This window comes from Poecilia mexicana, unplaced genomic scaffold (genome assembly GCF_051168715.1).
Source record: "Poecilia mexicana isolate PSO_F unplaced genomic scaffold, ASM5116871v1 scaffold_6, whole genome shotgun sequence".
In the NCBI taxonomy this organism is placed as follows: Eukaryota; Metazoa; Chordata; class Actinopteri; order Cyprinodontiformes; family Poeciliidae; genus Poecilia; species Poecilia mexicana.
The window spans coordinates 7,906,839-7,921,627 of NW_028263375.1; the positions used below are offsets into that span (position 1 = coordinate 7,906,839).

Genomic DNA, 14,789 nt, shown 5'->3' on the forward strand with positions numbered 1-14,789 from the left:
ACCGCCCCAACGGACGGGCAGGTAGTAGAAAACAAACCCTTACGGAAGCCCGCGCAGTCATGCTATTCCGATACAAATGGGCAAGGGTTAAACAGACGCCATGGATCAGATTTATACTCTTTTTAAGAGTCGCTGCATTTCAACAATATCTGAAAATGAACGCGTTTAATGCTGACAGGTGTTGGTTTTACTTTATTCCTCCTGAAGATCCTCTAACCCGCCCCGCTTTTGCTAGTTTGGTTAGCTAGTCGTTGATGCTTCTTCGTGCGCAGTTTGCTTAAGGATTGGTAGTTAAACCAGTCAAACAACTTCTGTTGTGTCCACTTTAACCGGGGAAAGATGTCGCGGAACGGCGTTTTTCCGTGGACGGTGGTCGTCCTTACCTGTCAACACAAAGACAGTGTGTACGCTTTCCAGAGAGGTGAGAAGCATCTGTTGAATTTACGATCTTAGAGGAATCTTTATACTGTGCAGTTGCATCAGTCGACCTGAGGGTGTCGCTGATGTACGAAATGGATATGATCTTAACTATATGATGGTTTTACAAAAGACAAAGATGAGATTAAATTAGTGTCAAGGGTGAAACTAGAGCGTCATTGTAGTTCGGGGTATTTTTTGTTATTTATAAAGTTATTGAATTAAAATAGTAAGTCAAATAATAAACTTTTTTTTTCCTTTTACAAATTTAACTGTTTAAATTGAGCCTCAGGAGTGATTAGCTACAGCGAGTTTTTATTTATACAGTCAACAAATATAAGACCAATTTTTGGATTAACTAATCAATATTTGCTCAATTGGATTATTTTTTATTTACAGAATTTAAGCCAGATGAAGTTAAAACTTTGTCACATATTTACAAAAATTTTCTTGATCTTAGATGCAAAATGTATATATTTTTTTGTACAGTTTTGACTTAATTACTGCTCTGAATATGTTTTTTTTCTGGAAATTGCCTTTTTTGAGTCTACTCCAGTTAACGATTAATCGGCTATTAAATTAGTTGACGATTATTTCAATAAACACGTCAAACTGATTAACTTTTTCAGCGCTAATACAAAGTAAAATGATAAAGCAGATACACTAACTAATTCACAGCATCCAGAGGTGTTGCAGTATTCAGATTTCCAATATTTTGTGCTCTTGTGTGTGAAGAGTTGGAGTTGCGGCAGAAACGCGGCACCTTAGCTGGGAATGCGTTGCTTTTGACCGTGAGGGACCGCCTGGAGCCGCTGGGCAGCGGAGGGGCGACGCTGAACGCCCTGCTGGTCGCTGCTGAGCACCTGAGCAGCAGAGCTGGGTACACGGTGAGTCACAGCTAGCTTAGCAAAAATCGGCCTCTTCTTCTAAGCTTATAGCTTCGTTCAGTGTCCCAACTCTCGACTATTTAGAAACGATGGCTAACGTTTGCACGTGACCTATGTAAGGCGCCAGTTTGACGCTAGCTTACCGGAAATTGCCGACTTTGTAAATAAATGGGCATTCACCACTGAAAAAAGAGAACTGCTAAGCTCGGACAAGATGGCAATTAATGTTAATTCAATATTTGGAAGTTTTGCCACCACGGACTTTGTTCGGGTTTGTTCACTTATCCGATGCTATTGCTAAAACTACATCGACGTCACCGTCACGACTTCTCCTGTTCACTGATTGGCCCAGTAGAAATTATACCAGAGAAATATATTTGATTGGAAGAAAGCCGAGACGGGGCAACGAAAAAAGGAGGGATAAAAAAACTGAAATTTTGAGATTAGTCTCAGAAGTTTTCTAAAAAATAAAATAAAATAAAAAATTTCTGAGCTCCAAAAGTTGAAAAAGCTACAAAAAAATTCAGAAATTTTCTTTGTTGTAGATTAATCTAAGCAATTTTCCATTAAAAACATGAACTTGAAAGTATTAAAACTGAATTTTAAAAGTAAACAAATTCTATAAAAAAAATCCTCAGAAATCTTTAGATTAATCTCAGAAATTTTCTATTAAAAGTCGAAAATTGTTCACTCTTCTGACTCAGAAATTTTCTAGTTTTTTTAAGAAAATTTTTGAGTGTACTCTGTCTTTTTTATCTACAATGATAGGCAGTCATAATGGCCAAATATAAAATCAGAAGTAAAAGCATTACACTTAAAATAATGTCAAAATGTATTATTTTAGCAAAAATAAGCACAAAAATTCAAACAGATTTCAAGTATTATTAATGTACATAAAGTTGTTCCATTTTAATTGTATTTAAATTCAGCTAAAGTACAAAACAAGTAGTTTCAAAATAGTACTTTTACTATGCTTTCTGAAATATATGTAATATATTAGATTTTACAAAGCTTAAGTGTATATATCTTTCACATGGGCAGGCTAGCCAGGAGGTAAAAAGTAAAACTGTTTCATGTTATTGGAGCTAATCTGCCTCCTTTATTCTTTGTTTGTTTCCAGGTGGTGACCGCTGACGTCCTGGATGACGCTCACATCCTCATCCTGCACACAGTGAGTCCAGACCTGAGTTTGGTTCTGTTCTGGTGTTTTCATGCTGTAGATTTAAATTTTTTTCCTCTCCCAGGGTCGGGATTTTCCCTGGAGCCCCTGCAGCCGAGCCTTCTGTTGGCTTCCCGAAGAGAAGCCCGGGCAGAAAGTCCAGGCGCCGGTTTGTGTTCTGGATGTGCTGCTGGACCGACTCAGCTCCCAGGTCTGCTCAGTGAAACAGAAGAATTAGAAACAGGCTGGTACCACAGAGTTCTGTACCATCATTCATCCTGTCTGGCTTTCAGATCTGTCCGGGTTCTCCTCCTGGAGTCTGGGTCTGCAGCACCGACATGATCCTCTCCGTCCCGACAGACTTTGGTGAGTTTGTCTTCCACGATGCAGCAGAACCTGGTTCTGATCCGGATTAGGCCTTTCACAATAATTAATTTTGCTAAACAATAAATTGTCCCAGAAATTATCGCAATATATTGTTGTTTTGAGACCATTTTCAAGTAATATGATAATAATATAATAATAATAACACATTCTCAAAGATCAGTAAGCTTGAAATTCCAATCAACATTTATCACTGGAACTGGAAAACATTTTAAATATCCAAAATAGATAAACAAAACGACAGAAACAGCAAATAATATAAATTATGAAGTCTCTGTAAACAAAATTGTCCTTCAAATAAAGAGCTAGTTGATGCTGAAGCACCAGACTTAATACCTTTATCATCCAGTTTTTGGTAAAAAGAAAAACAATTAATCATGCAAATTAAAATTATTGTTTTAATTTATCAAGTGACTAATTGAATTATTGCTTATTGTAACAGGCCTAGGCCTATGTCACAGTTTATCATTTGTTTTGATCATCACAAATCGATCAGTCTTTAATTGTCAGTTTTCTGATCGTTAAATGATTTTGCGTCCAGTTTTATCCTGGGACGGGTTCTCTGGAGTTCGGGTTTTGGCGGTACCAGGCGACGTCTCGTACGCAGCTGATCATGGAGTCTACCTGAGCGACTCGCAGGTGTGGAAACCTTTTCTGTGATTTCTCTTGCTGCTGGGGTCAGCTGATGATGTCAGGGGTCGTTGTCTCCAGGGTCGGGTCCGCGACATCATCTACAGAGGAACCAGGGAGGAGATCCAACGAGCCCTGATGCCTGATGGGAAAGTCCCGCTGGTGCGTCATCGAATGTTTTATAGACGCTCCACCGCAGGCAGCAGCAGCTTAAACAAATCCTGTGAAATCCCTGCAGGTGTCAGGCCCGGTCTTCTTCTGCAGGTCCGTCTCAGAGAAACTGCTGCAGACTCACGTCAGTCCTCCTCTGGACGGCTGCACCTACCTGGGCCTGGACTCTGGAGCTCCGCCCCTCCAGGTAGCTTCCCTCATCAGATCATGAAAAACCTATCATGATTTCCTGACCTGTTGGGTGAACTGGGGTTACTCGACAAAACTCCAGTTTAGAAATTGAACAATCATTCTTTGGTTACCTAGCGACATACTTTGGTTACCTAGCAACAACTTGTTGAGTAACTTATGCAGCAGCAGATGAAGGTTTTGCCATCATGCCTCATAATTGCATAAAAATAAAAGGAGCAAAAATTTGGATAAAACTGAATAATTTTAAACGGAAAAACTTTAAGCGTTTCATGTCAGTCGAAAACCTTAAACTGCTGCTGAGTAGTTTACTCATCGAGTTGTTGCTAGGTAACCAAAGAATAAGTGAGTTGCTAGGTAACCAAAGCGAGTAGTTGATCCCACCACCTTGCTTAGCGAAATGGTGACAGTTTCAACCAATACGCTGCTACTTTGTTGACTAATAATCTATTATTTAATGATGTTCAGCTAATTAAATTAAAGCTTGAATGTTAACAGATTTAGTTGTTAGAACGGAGCTTTCCGTCTCTGTCCACAGATCTCCCTCTTCTTGGACTTGTTGAAGTGTCTCTGCTCAGATCTGACCCAGGATCAGTTTGTGAATGAGGGGAGAGCAGGCTGCAGTCCCACTGACGGTCCCCAGGGGGCGACAGTGAGGGCAGGCAGGGCGGAGCTGTGGAGGATCCTGAGAGGAGTGCCACTCTCACTGGGTCAGGATCAGACGCTGCTTAAATCTGCAGGTAGCTGGTCTGAGTTTAAACATAGCCTGTTTGTCGTTCTCACAGTGTACATCCCTGGCGGTCGCTATGACTACCTGACTCTGTCCGGGAAGCAGCATGTCGAACGTCTGACTTCTGATTGGACGGTTGGAAACACTCTGTCGCACATTCAGGTGGCACGTCTCACTCTTCTTCATCAACGTCATCCACAATTAAAACTGAATTGAAAGCAGGTCTAGATCATACAAAAAGGGTCAACAACTGATCCCTTCGGGACACCACCAGACTTTAAACTGCTCAGAAAAAGAAATTATTTGTTGAATTTTAGAAAAATCACTAATAATTCATATTGATCATGATGGTGGCTCATAGCTTTAACCTGCTTTAATCCCTCCAGAATGAGAAATTGCTCAGTGAAGGAGCTCGGGTCATCAACAGCGTTCTGGATGGAGACGTTGCCGTGGCAACCCGGGCAGTGGTGCAACACTGCCACCTACAGGTCAGAGAGAGTCTTAACTCAGTCTTTTCAAGGAAACGCTGGGTGGAAATTTTATTTTAGGTGGAAAAACTGGACAAAAAATTTAATAATTATCCCACAAAAGTGAGAAGTATGGACTCAAAGTCAGTAGTTTTTTTTATAGATCTGTAAATACCAAGCACAGATCTTTGATCTTACCATTTCTGACAACTTTATTCAAACTTTACTCTCATCTGAAGATATCTGTCAATATTTAAAATCTTTGAATGATATGCTGCTATTGTAGTGTTGAAATTTGCAAGATAAAAACAATAATAAGAGGCAAGATCCAAGATATTAAAGGTGACCTGGAACAGGTTCGGATAGGTCTATGGCTCCATGTCAAGCAAATTCTGTCTACATCATAACTGGCATTTACATCCTAAGTGATGCTCAAATTATTTTTATATTAAAAAGCAGTAAATTAAAAAGTAAATCAGTGAATCTGAATGTGAAACTAATTCATCTGAATACAGCAGGTTTGTATGGTGGTTCATATTCTGTCCTCTGGCGTCCTTCAGGGTCCTCTGGACGTCCCGTCTGGTTGTTTGCTCTCAGGTGTAGACGTCTCGGCATCAACATGCCTCAGGCAGCTCGCGCTCAGCAGTGACATCATCATCCAGGGACATCGGATTGAGCTGGGGGAGCTGAAGCTAAACGTGTACACGGTGGTCGGCACTCACGACGACCTGCAGGTAAAAATGCAGCAGGTCTGTTTCATCTGAAGCCCTCAGGTGGGTTTCATGGTTGTCATGGAGACACTGTGATGCTGAGGGAAGCAGACCGTAGCTTAGTTTTTTATAAACTTAACACGAAGCAAAGTAAACTCTGTTTTTCAGAAGTCCAGGGGATTTCAAGTAGTTAAATGTAACTTTTTGTAACTTTCCATTTTGACTGGCCCACTATTATTTGTCATCAATAGAGGCTAAAGTTTAGCCTTTACTGCTGCTGCTTTTAGCCGCTAAACTTTAGCAGCTAAAGATTAGCAAAAATAAGAAATACTGCCACCTGCAGGTGGGAGTTAGCATCACTTTAGCCCAACATTTTTGACCATTTTTGCAAAAAAATAAAAATAAAAAATGCAATAAACTCAGAACTATGCATTTGTGAGGAAAAAGTGCAGCAATCTGTTGATGTAATTTGGCAATATTCAGATAAAAACTGCTTTGATTTGATTAATAAAATAATATTTAAACACACAACTGTTATAATGAAGGCTCCAGATAGATAGATAGATGGATAGATCATGTACTTTAAATGACCACAGTCTTCCTCCTCCATCTTCTTCTCCTCCTCCCTTCAGGTTCCCTTTAATGGCAGCGGCGCCTCCTTCCTCAACCAGACCTGGACTGTTTTCTTCAGCTCCTCAGGAATACAGTAAGATCCAAACCTTTCCAGTTTGATCATTTTTTATGTCTTTTTCTTTATAAACATCAGATTATTCCTGTATGTTGCAGCTGTTTGTTGTGTGTTTTATTCGTTTTCTCCTCCTCTCTCCTCCTCAGGCCGGAGGAGCTGTGGGTAAAAGGAGAACAGTGCTCCCTCTTGGAGGCTCGGCTTTTCCCGGTCCTCCACCCCAGAGGGGGCACTGTGGGCCTTGAGGGAGGAGTGGGCTGGCTGCTGGGGGGTCCAGGCTGCCTGCAGAGGTGGAGGGAGGCGTGGAGAGTCTCTCTGAGGGAGGTGCTGTCACTCACCCACCAGGAGGCGGAGCTGCAGTGGAGGGAGGAGCTGCTGTTCCTGGCAGGGAGGAAGAGAACCGCCGACGCTCTGCAGAGTCGCACCGACGTCTGTCTGCTGCCTTGCTTCAGGGTGGCAGTGCAGGGAGGGCAGCAGGGGGCGCTACTGGAGACTCTGGACAGCAGTGAGTTACAAGCTGGTTTTCATGACACGAGGCAGTCTGCCATTTTGTTTTCACACCTGGTAGTTCGGCAGTTTTGGTTCGATTTGGGACCAAAACTGCAACATTTGTTATGTTTTTAGCTGCTGCTGTTCTCCTTCACACTGTCAAACAATCCAAACATCAGAAAAACCAATTCCCCTTTGTTGAGGTTCTTTCACCTCTGGATTTGCTTAATTGACGACTACATGAAAACCCTGTGGTCATCAGATGTTTACATGGGCTTTACTGAAGAACTGCAGTTTACAACGGTGCATATATAATGAAGCAGTTTCTAAAAATACAGAAATAAGAAATAAAGTTCTGACTTACTATTGTGATAAAGTAAATATAAAATGAGTACAAGTGAGCTATTAGACCTAAGCATCAGCATTAATTCCCTCTATCAAAAGTGCTGTTTAAATTTGAACAATGCAGAATTACCTGGAATCAATCTGGCTCCGACTGCTCAAAGCTCAAGACTACCCACTGAACACTAAGCTAGTTTTAATACTAACTCACAACCATATTAACAGTAAAAACAATCATTAAAAAACTATAGAAGTATATTAAGCAACGCTGTCAGAAGTGATAATTATCATCCACCTATTTGTCACATGACTGATATCTCTACTCACATCATCAATGATTGTTGCATCGCTCTAAGCAGTAAACAGAAAACAGATCAGCTGATCATTAATTCACTGCTAGCTGAAATGTTATTGCACTAATCAAACCGTTTTTTAAATGGTTTTACGTCAGAAGACGATCAAGAAGTGAATAAAACGTTGTTTTTTAGTTGCTGCTGGAAGCGTGGAGTCGGGGGCGGAGCCAGGAGCACAGGTGGGCGTGGCTGCCCGCTGTCTCTCCTGCATCGCTGACGTTCTGGTGTGCATGGCGGAGGGTAAAGGGGGCCTGAGGAGCGGTCCAGCTGCTAACGAGGCCTGGAGCTCCGCCTACTTCCTGTTGGAGGAGGGAAACTTGAGGGGAGGAGTTTATGCTCTTGCTGCGCAGCGACAGCTCTGGCTGAGCAGGTTAGCATCTCGCTGTCTGTTTCCACTGCTTGTTGAATGCGTTGTGACCTGCTTTACTGCCCCCTGCAGGCCAGACCTGCTCGTACGGGCGGCTCGGCACTATGAGGGCGCCGGCCAGGTGTTGCTGCGGCAGGCTGTGATGTCATCCCAGAGGTTCATCTCCATTGGACAGGGAGAGGCCCCGCCTATCGGGGAGTGGCAGGAAGTAGAGTGTCCAGCCAGACTGGACCTGGCAGGTGAGGAACAGGTGTAACTTTTCTGTTAAAGGTGACCTATTATGTTTCCTTGAACAGGTTGGCTAGGTTTATGTCCTATACAAAACATATTCATGACAGTTTTGAAAATCGTTCTTAGATTCAGAGATTTTAGTCCTTCTGCTTATTTTGAGCTTCTTCCAAAATGAGCTGTTTTAGGGCTTGTGTCACTTTAAATGCAAATAAGCTGCTGCTGAACGTTGACTGTGACTCAACAATCAGGAGGTTTTTGAAATAACTACTTTTCCCAACACCTAAAAACAACTTGTTGCTAAAAAAAACTGCTGTTTTTTTTGTTTTTGTTTTTTTTTTAGCGCTGGAGATTTTTAGCAGCAGTAGAGACCCAAACGGAAGTATGAAAACATGCAAAATGTGAAATTTGCATAATAGGTTGCCTTTAAATCACACGTTGTGGAAACCATTTTCAGCTTTTGAGCTCCAGTGTTTGTGTTTCAGGGGGCTGGAGTGACACGCCACCGATCGCCTTCGAGCATGGCGGATCAGTGACGAACGTCGCCGTGAAGGTCGACGGGAAACGTCCAATCGGAGCCAGAGCCCGTCGCATTGTGAAACCCCACCTCCTATTGGTCAGCTGCAGCGGTGGGCGGGGCAGCGGGGCGTCCACAGAGATGGTGTGTGAAAACCTGGATGACCTGAGGGACTACAGCCAGCCTCACGCTCCAGGTACAACACCATCAGAGCTCCTGAAGAATGACATTTAAGATCAACAGAAATGTACAAAAGAAAATGTTGTATTTTATATAGTAGTTGTGCTAAACATTTTTGCACTGAATGAATGTAGCATTGAGCTAACTGGCAATAAATATACACTTATAATAGGAGCAAAATGCTAGCTAGTTAGCTACAGTTTCACAAAAATTTACTATAATACTTGGACATATTTTTATTTAGGTAAAAGTAAAAAGGAATGACTCAAGTAAGAGTAAAAAAGTATTTGATAAAACCTCTACTCAAGTACTGAGCAACCATTTAATATTTAAAAATTACATCATGAGATGGACCAAAACATAAAGTTATGTGTTTAAATTTTGGTATTTTAAATATAAATAACATAATTACAAAATAACAAGCTCAGGGAAAAGCCCCCCCCAAAAATGCTCCAAATCAGTTTCTTTCAACAAAAAAACTTATGAAACTTTAACAAAACCTAGAGGTGTGTCTGTGTCTGGTGAATTTTTGGTTAAAGCATGTTTGCTTTTCATTCAGTTCATACATCATAATAAAATTACTCAAGTAAAAGTAAAAAGTTCAGCGTAGTAAAAAAATACTCTCAAAGCTACATTTTTTCCCCAAAAAAATTACTCAAGTAAATGTAACTAGTTATTACCCAACTCTGCTAGCAAGCAAGAATATGTTAATATGTTAGCAGCTAGTTAGCGGTAGCCTCAACTACCTGGAGCGCTAGTTGGCCTGACAGAAAAATCCCACGAGAAGAACAAACTACGGTACATAAAATATACGAGAGAAACTGGTGTTCTTAAAATTTAAGACCTTTGATTAACATATTTAAGGCCAACTTAAAAAACATTTCTAACAAATTTAAGACATCTTAATGCCACTGAATACTCACTGTTGGTGTGTTTGTGCTGCAGGAGCTCTGCTGAAGGCAGTCTGTGTGTGCAGTGGTCTGGTGTCTCTGTCCTCCCAGCATCCTCTGGGGCAGCAGCTGATGCAGAGCTGGGGTGGAGGGGTGGAGCTGCACAGCTGGTCGGAGCTGCCGACCGGATCCGGTCTGGGTGAGCAATGCTAAAACACGTCGGGCAGAGCAGCTGCCGCATAAAACCTGAGGTGACCAGTTATGCTTCCTTGGACAGGAAGGTCTGTGGTCTATGCGAAACATTGTCATTACGTTTTTTCACAAAGTCATTCTTTGTGACTAATGAGATTTTATCTCTGCCTATTTTGAGCTCTTTTCAGAATGAGCCGTTTTAGGGCCTCTGTCACTTTAAATCCAAATAAGCTGCTGCTGGTCACGCCCCTCGACTCAACGTTTACATTTACAAAATGGTGGCAAACAGATGCGTAATTATACAACTGTACATCTTTGAAAAGCAGAAGTGGAGCCTAAAGTACAAACGATAAGAATGGAACAAGTGGTTTCTGGATCATAAGTCATCATCAAAACACTCGCCTTTTCCAGCAGCCATTGTAAAACCAGCTGACCAAATGTGCTGGAGTTCAGATTGGGTTGCTAGGTAACAGGTTGGGCTGGGGTTGCTAGGTAATAACCCAGTGCCCCTCGAGGTTTTTTTAATTTATGTTCAATTCAAATTCAGAAATACTTTATTGATCCCAAAGAGAAATTAAATGTAGCTGTAATTCATATTAATTAAAAAGTTAGTTATTGTAGATAATGATGGCTGTGGGAAGGAAAGATCTCCTGTAGCAGTCTGTATTACAGTGAATTTGAAGACTCCTCTGACTAAAGACACTCTGGTTTTAGAAAAACATGAAATGAAACTGCTCATTGTTCAGACGCCAACAAACTTTAATTACCAAAAAATGGCTGTTCATTTAGTTATTTTTAGTTTTTAAGTGCTTGGTCTGTTTTTAGCAGCAGTTGAGATCCGAATAGAAGCAAAAAAAAAAATACCCAAAATGTGAATTTACCGTAATAGGGCCCCTTTAATGCTTTGGTAATTCTGCAGGTGATGAAATAGTGTCAATTCTTGCAGGTACCAGCAGCATCCTGGCGGGGGCGCTGTTGGCAGCGGTCTACAGGTGTACAGGCCGGACGTATGACACCGACTCCCTGATCCATGCGGTCCTGTACCTGGAGCAGATTCTCACCACAGGTCCCGTCCCTCCGCTCTGATCTCCTTCCTCTTCCTCTGCATCTCCCTAATCACTTCCTGCTGCTCCACCAGGTGGCGGCTGGCAGGACCAGGTGGGCGGTCTGGTGGGCGGAGTCAAGGTGGGTCGTTCCAGAGCGTCTCTGCCCCTCCAGGTGGAGGTGGAGCGTCTGAGTCCTCCTCAGGAGTTCCTGGTGTCTCTGGAGCAGCACCTCCTGCTGGTTTACACCGGAAAGACGCGTCTGGCTCGAAACCTGCTGCAGGTCAGCGACTCCCCTCAAAGATCCCACTATGAGAAGATGCTTCACTCCTCTCACTTTTAACTTTGAGAAAACAACATTAGCAATGTTTAAAGTCTGGGTGAGAGCTGCTGTGGTTGTTTGTTTCATCTGGGAAAATGTTTAACTTCTCTTTAATAGTTTTGGGACTCAACTGAAAAATTTATTGAGTGAAAACTGCAATATGTAACTTTTCTAATAAATGTGTTTTTTACGTATTTGTTAAAACTGTGACTGTCATTGCAGTGTAATATAAGATAAATAACTGAAAAGATTGATCTCTATATATCTCTGTATTTCCTATAAAATATACACACATGGCTTTAATGTGGCTTTAATGGCAGGGCCTGTAACTACTTAATAACTTTTTAATCATATAATGACAAAATAAGCAATATTTCAATTCAAAAGCTGTCATATAGCTGCATATAGCTGCAGCTTTACAGCAGACTGGACTGTTTGGGTCCAGTCTGATTCAAAGTGCCGCTCGCTGTGTGTGTTTGTTTTGTACAGGATGTGGTCCGCAGCTGGTACAGCCGTCTTCCGGCGATGGTGGAGAACGCCCAGCAGCTGGTGTCCAACTCTGAGGAATGTGCTAAATCCTGTTCAGAAGGTGAATTTCAGGAAATATGTAGTCAAGTCCACATTCATCTCAATCAATCAGTCAGTCAATCAATCAAGTGTATTTGTATAAACTTGATTGGTTCTGAAGTAAATCATTACAAAGTGATTTACTTTATAAAAACCCAAACATACAAAGTCATAGAAGAAACCACGGTCAACAATTGAAGCATTACATTTTTTTTGTTGCTAAATATCAGTTTATTGATTAATGTTTCATTGATTACAATTCAAAAGCAACTCTGAACAGGCAGGTTTTTAGTCTAATTTAAAGGAACTCAGTGTTTCGGTTGTTTTGCAGTTTTCTGGAAGTTTGTTCCAGATTGTGGTGCATAGAAGCTGAATGCCGATTCTCCATGTTTGGTTCTGGTTCTGGATGCAGAGCAGACCAGAACCAGAACCTGAGGGCCTGGAAGGTTGCTATGACAACAGCAGATCGTGTTGTGGTGCTGAGGCGTTCAGTGATTTATAAACTAACAGTATTTTAAAGTCTTTTCTCTGAGCTGCAGGGAGCCAGTGGAAGGACTGTAGAACCGGGTGATGTGCTCCATCTTCCTGGTTTTAGTCAGAACTCCAGCAGCAGCGTCTGGATCAGATTAGTTTTTAGGCAGACTAGTGAAGACGCTGTTGCAGTAATCAGTGCGACTGAAGATAAACGCATGGATGCGTTTCTCTAGATCTCACTGGGACATAAGTCCTTTAACCATTTTACGCCGAAGTTTCAAGCGTCTGCCTCAATAAATCTTCCTTATTCTAATTGTAAGTAGTTCTTTAAATGTCCTGTGAGATGATATACTTACCCATGTATTGATAACTGGAACTTTCAATATCCAGCAAGTTATTTTTGCAATATACCGTCTATTAAACGAGTGCCCCCCGGATTAATTACACTCTCTGCAGCTGCAGCTGTGAAGTTGCCGCATTAACCCGATATTTGCTGGAAAGTGCAACGTCTCCCCTTTCAGAAACCGTTGGAATTTTTCAGATAGCGCAAAGTGTGGCGGAATTACAGTACTGCAAATTTGGATGTGTCGCCGGCGACACGTTCCCGCCTAGAAGGGTTAATCCTGGAGATGTTTTTCAGGTGATAGAAGGCCGACTTCGTTACTGTCTTTATGTGGCTCTGAAAGTCCAGGCCAGATCGATCCTCTTTAGGTCCAAAGGCAATAAACTAAACCAAGCCATTAAATGACTCAGTCTGGTTGGAAATGCTTCCCTCCCAGGTTCTCTGTCCCGTTTGGGTCGGTGTTTGGACCGCTCCTGGCAGCAGAAGAAGCTGATGGCTCCAGGATGCGAACCGGCCTCCGTCAGAACCATGATGGAGGCTCTGAGGCCTTTGGTTCTGGGTCAGAGCCTGGCAGGAGCCGGAGGCGGCGGCTTCCTGTACCTGCTGACCCGGGAGCCCCGACAGCAGGAGGCGGTTCTGAAGACCCTCAGGAACACGCCGGTGAGACATCTGCAGATACACACAACAGTCTGAAAATAAAGGTCAAACGACCAAAGGTCACACACTTTGGACACATTGTATCATCCTCCATGAATGAAGGGTGATGAAAATAAACCTTCAGTTTCAATGCTGGAGCTGAATGTACACACACACACACACACACACACACACACACACACACACACAGTAACGTTCATAACTTAAAAATAACATTTACAACCAAAAAATATTGGCTAGTTTTTGCATACAATAAAACAAATTTTTACTGCTCAATATTACAAAAGTTGCAAAATAAACCTTGTGCCTCTATCAAGGGGGGATGCTAAGATACATTTTAACTCCATTTGATAACAAAGTGCAAGCTGTCCTATCAAAATAAAAGTGTCAAACAAAAAAAAAAAATGGAAGTTAACCATACCAGAGAAACAAAGTAAAGGCAATAAGCACTAAAAAGTGATGCAAATTAACTTAATCTGGAGTTATTACATTTAAACTGTGTTGGTCAACATTCCATTATGATTCAAAAACAAGTGGGATTTTAGCCTTCATTTAAAGGAACTCTGTGTTTCGGCAGCTGTGCAGTTTTCTGGAAGTTTTTCCAGATTGGTGTTGCATAGAAGCTGAAGTATGATATTGTGGTACTAAGATAATAAATGACGATTTAGTTCTTTAGGCAACTGTAGGCTGCGATTGGCTCTCCTAAAAAACAAAATTCCTGTTTGTAATACACCTTAAACCTCTGAGATTTGTCTCTAAACTGCTTTTAATTCACTAATGCTCAGATGAAATGGGTCCATCTCCTCATTTCTGTGTTTCAGGGTTTGGGAGATTTCAGCGTTCACTCAGTGGAGCTGGACATGGAGGGAATCGCAATCCGGCCGCCGGCCGTGTAACGGCCGGCAGAAAAATGAAGATTTTTCACTCAATCTGGCGTCACTTAAAGTAATGACTCTTATTTTTGATTTTACTCCGACTCTTTACAGTCATGGATGGTAGTTTTGTTGGAGTTGATAAAATCATATTGATTGTTCTTACCTGTTGAAACTAACTGAACATTAGCATTTTATTATATAAATGACATTTTTTGGCATATTTTTAAAGGTCTGTTTGCTCCAAATGATTGAATAAATACCAATAGCAGCCACAGTTTTCTCTTTTTATACATTTACTTTGTACCTTTAAAAGGAATGCATAAAGTTTGGGTTGTTTTCTCATATTATTCTCTGTTTTCTCAGGATTTCTGCTCATAATAAAGGACAATTAAACAATGTTTAATGTTGGTTTCATATTTGTAAGTTACACCAAATCCTAAACATAATTTTTCTGAAACGGAGCTTCAAACCATGACCAGACCTCCGTCATCGTCATCTGAAAAGAAATTACGTCTTTGTCT

General features: G+C 41.5%; 1 protein-coding gene across 1 annotated transcript; it reads left to right on the forward strand.

Annotated features, from left to right (window-relative positions):
- The first annotated feature begins 60 nt into the window (after positions 1-60).
- fcsk (fucose kinase) lies at positions 61-14,666 on the forward strand. Its single transcript, XM_088006161.1, has 23 exons — positions 61-421; positions 1,153-1,304; positions 2,425-2,475; positions 2,549-2,674; positions 2,757-2,829; positions 3,389-3,486; positions 3,559-3,639; positions 3,716-3,835; positions 4,376-4,547; positions 4,623-4,729; positions 4,954-5,055; positions 5,595-5,768; positions 6,377-6,450; positions 6,579-6,934; positions 7,749-7,983; positions 8,053-8,219; positions 8,694-8,921; positions 9,851-9,994; positions 10,934-11,053; positions 11,126-11,313; positions 11,842-11,941; positions 13,173-13,396; positions 14,215-14,666. Exons 1-23 carry the CDS (start codon positions 340-342, stop codon positions 14,287-14,289), a joined length of 3,249 nt encoding a protein of 1,082 aa, XP_087862287.1. The 5' UTR covers positions 61-339; the 3' UTR covers positions 14,290-14,666.
- The last annotated feature ends 123 nt before the right edge of the window (positions 14,667-14,789 follow it).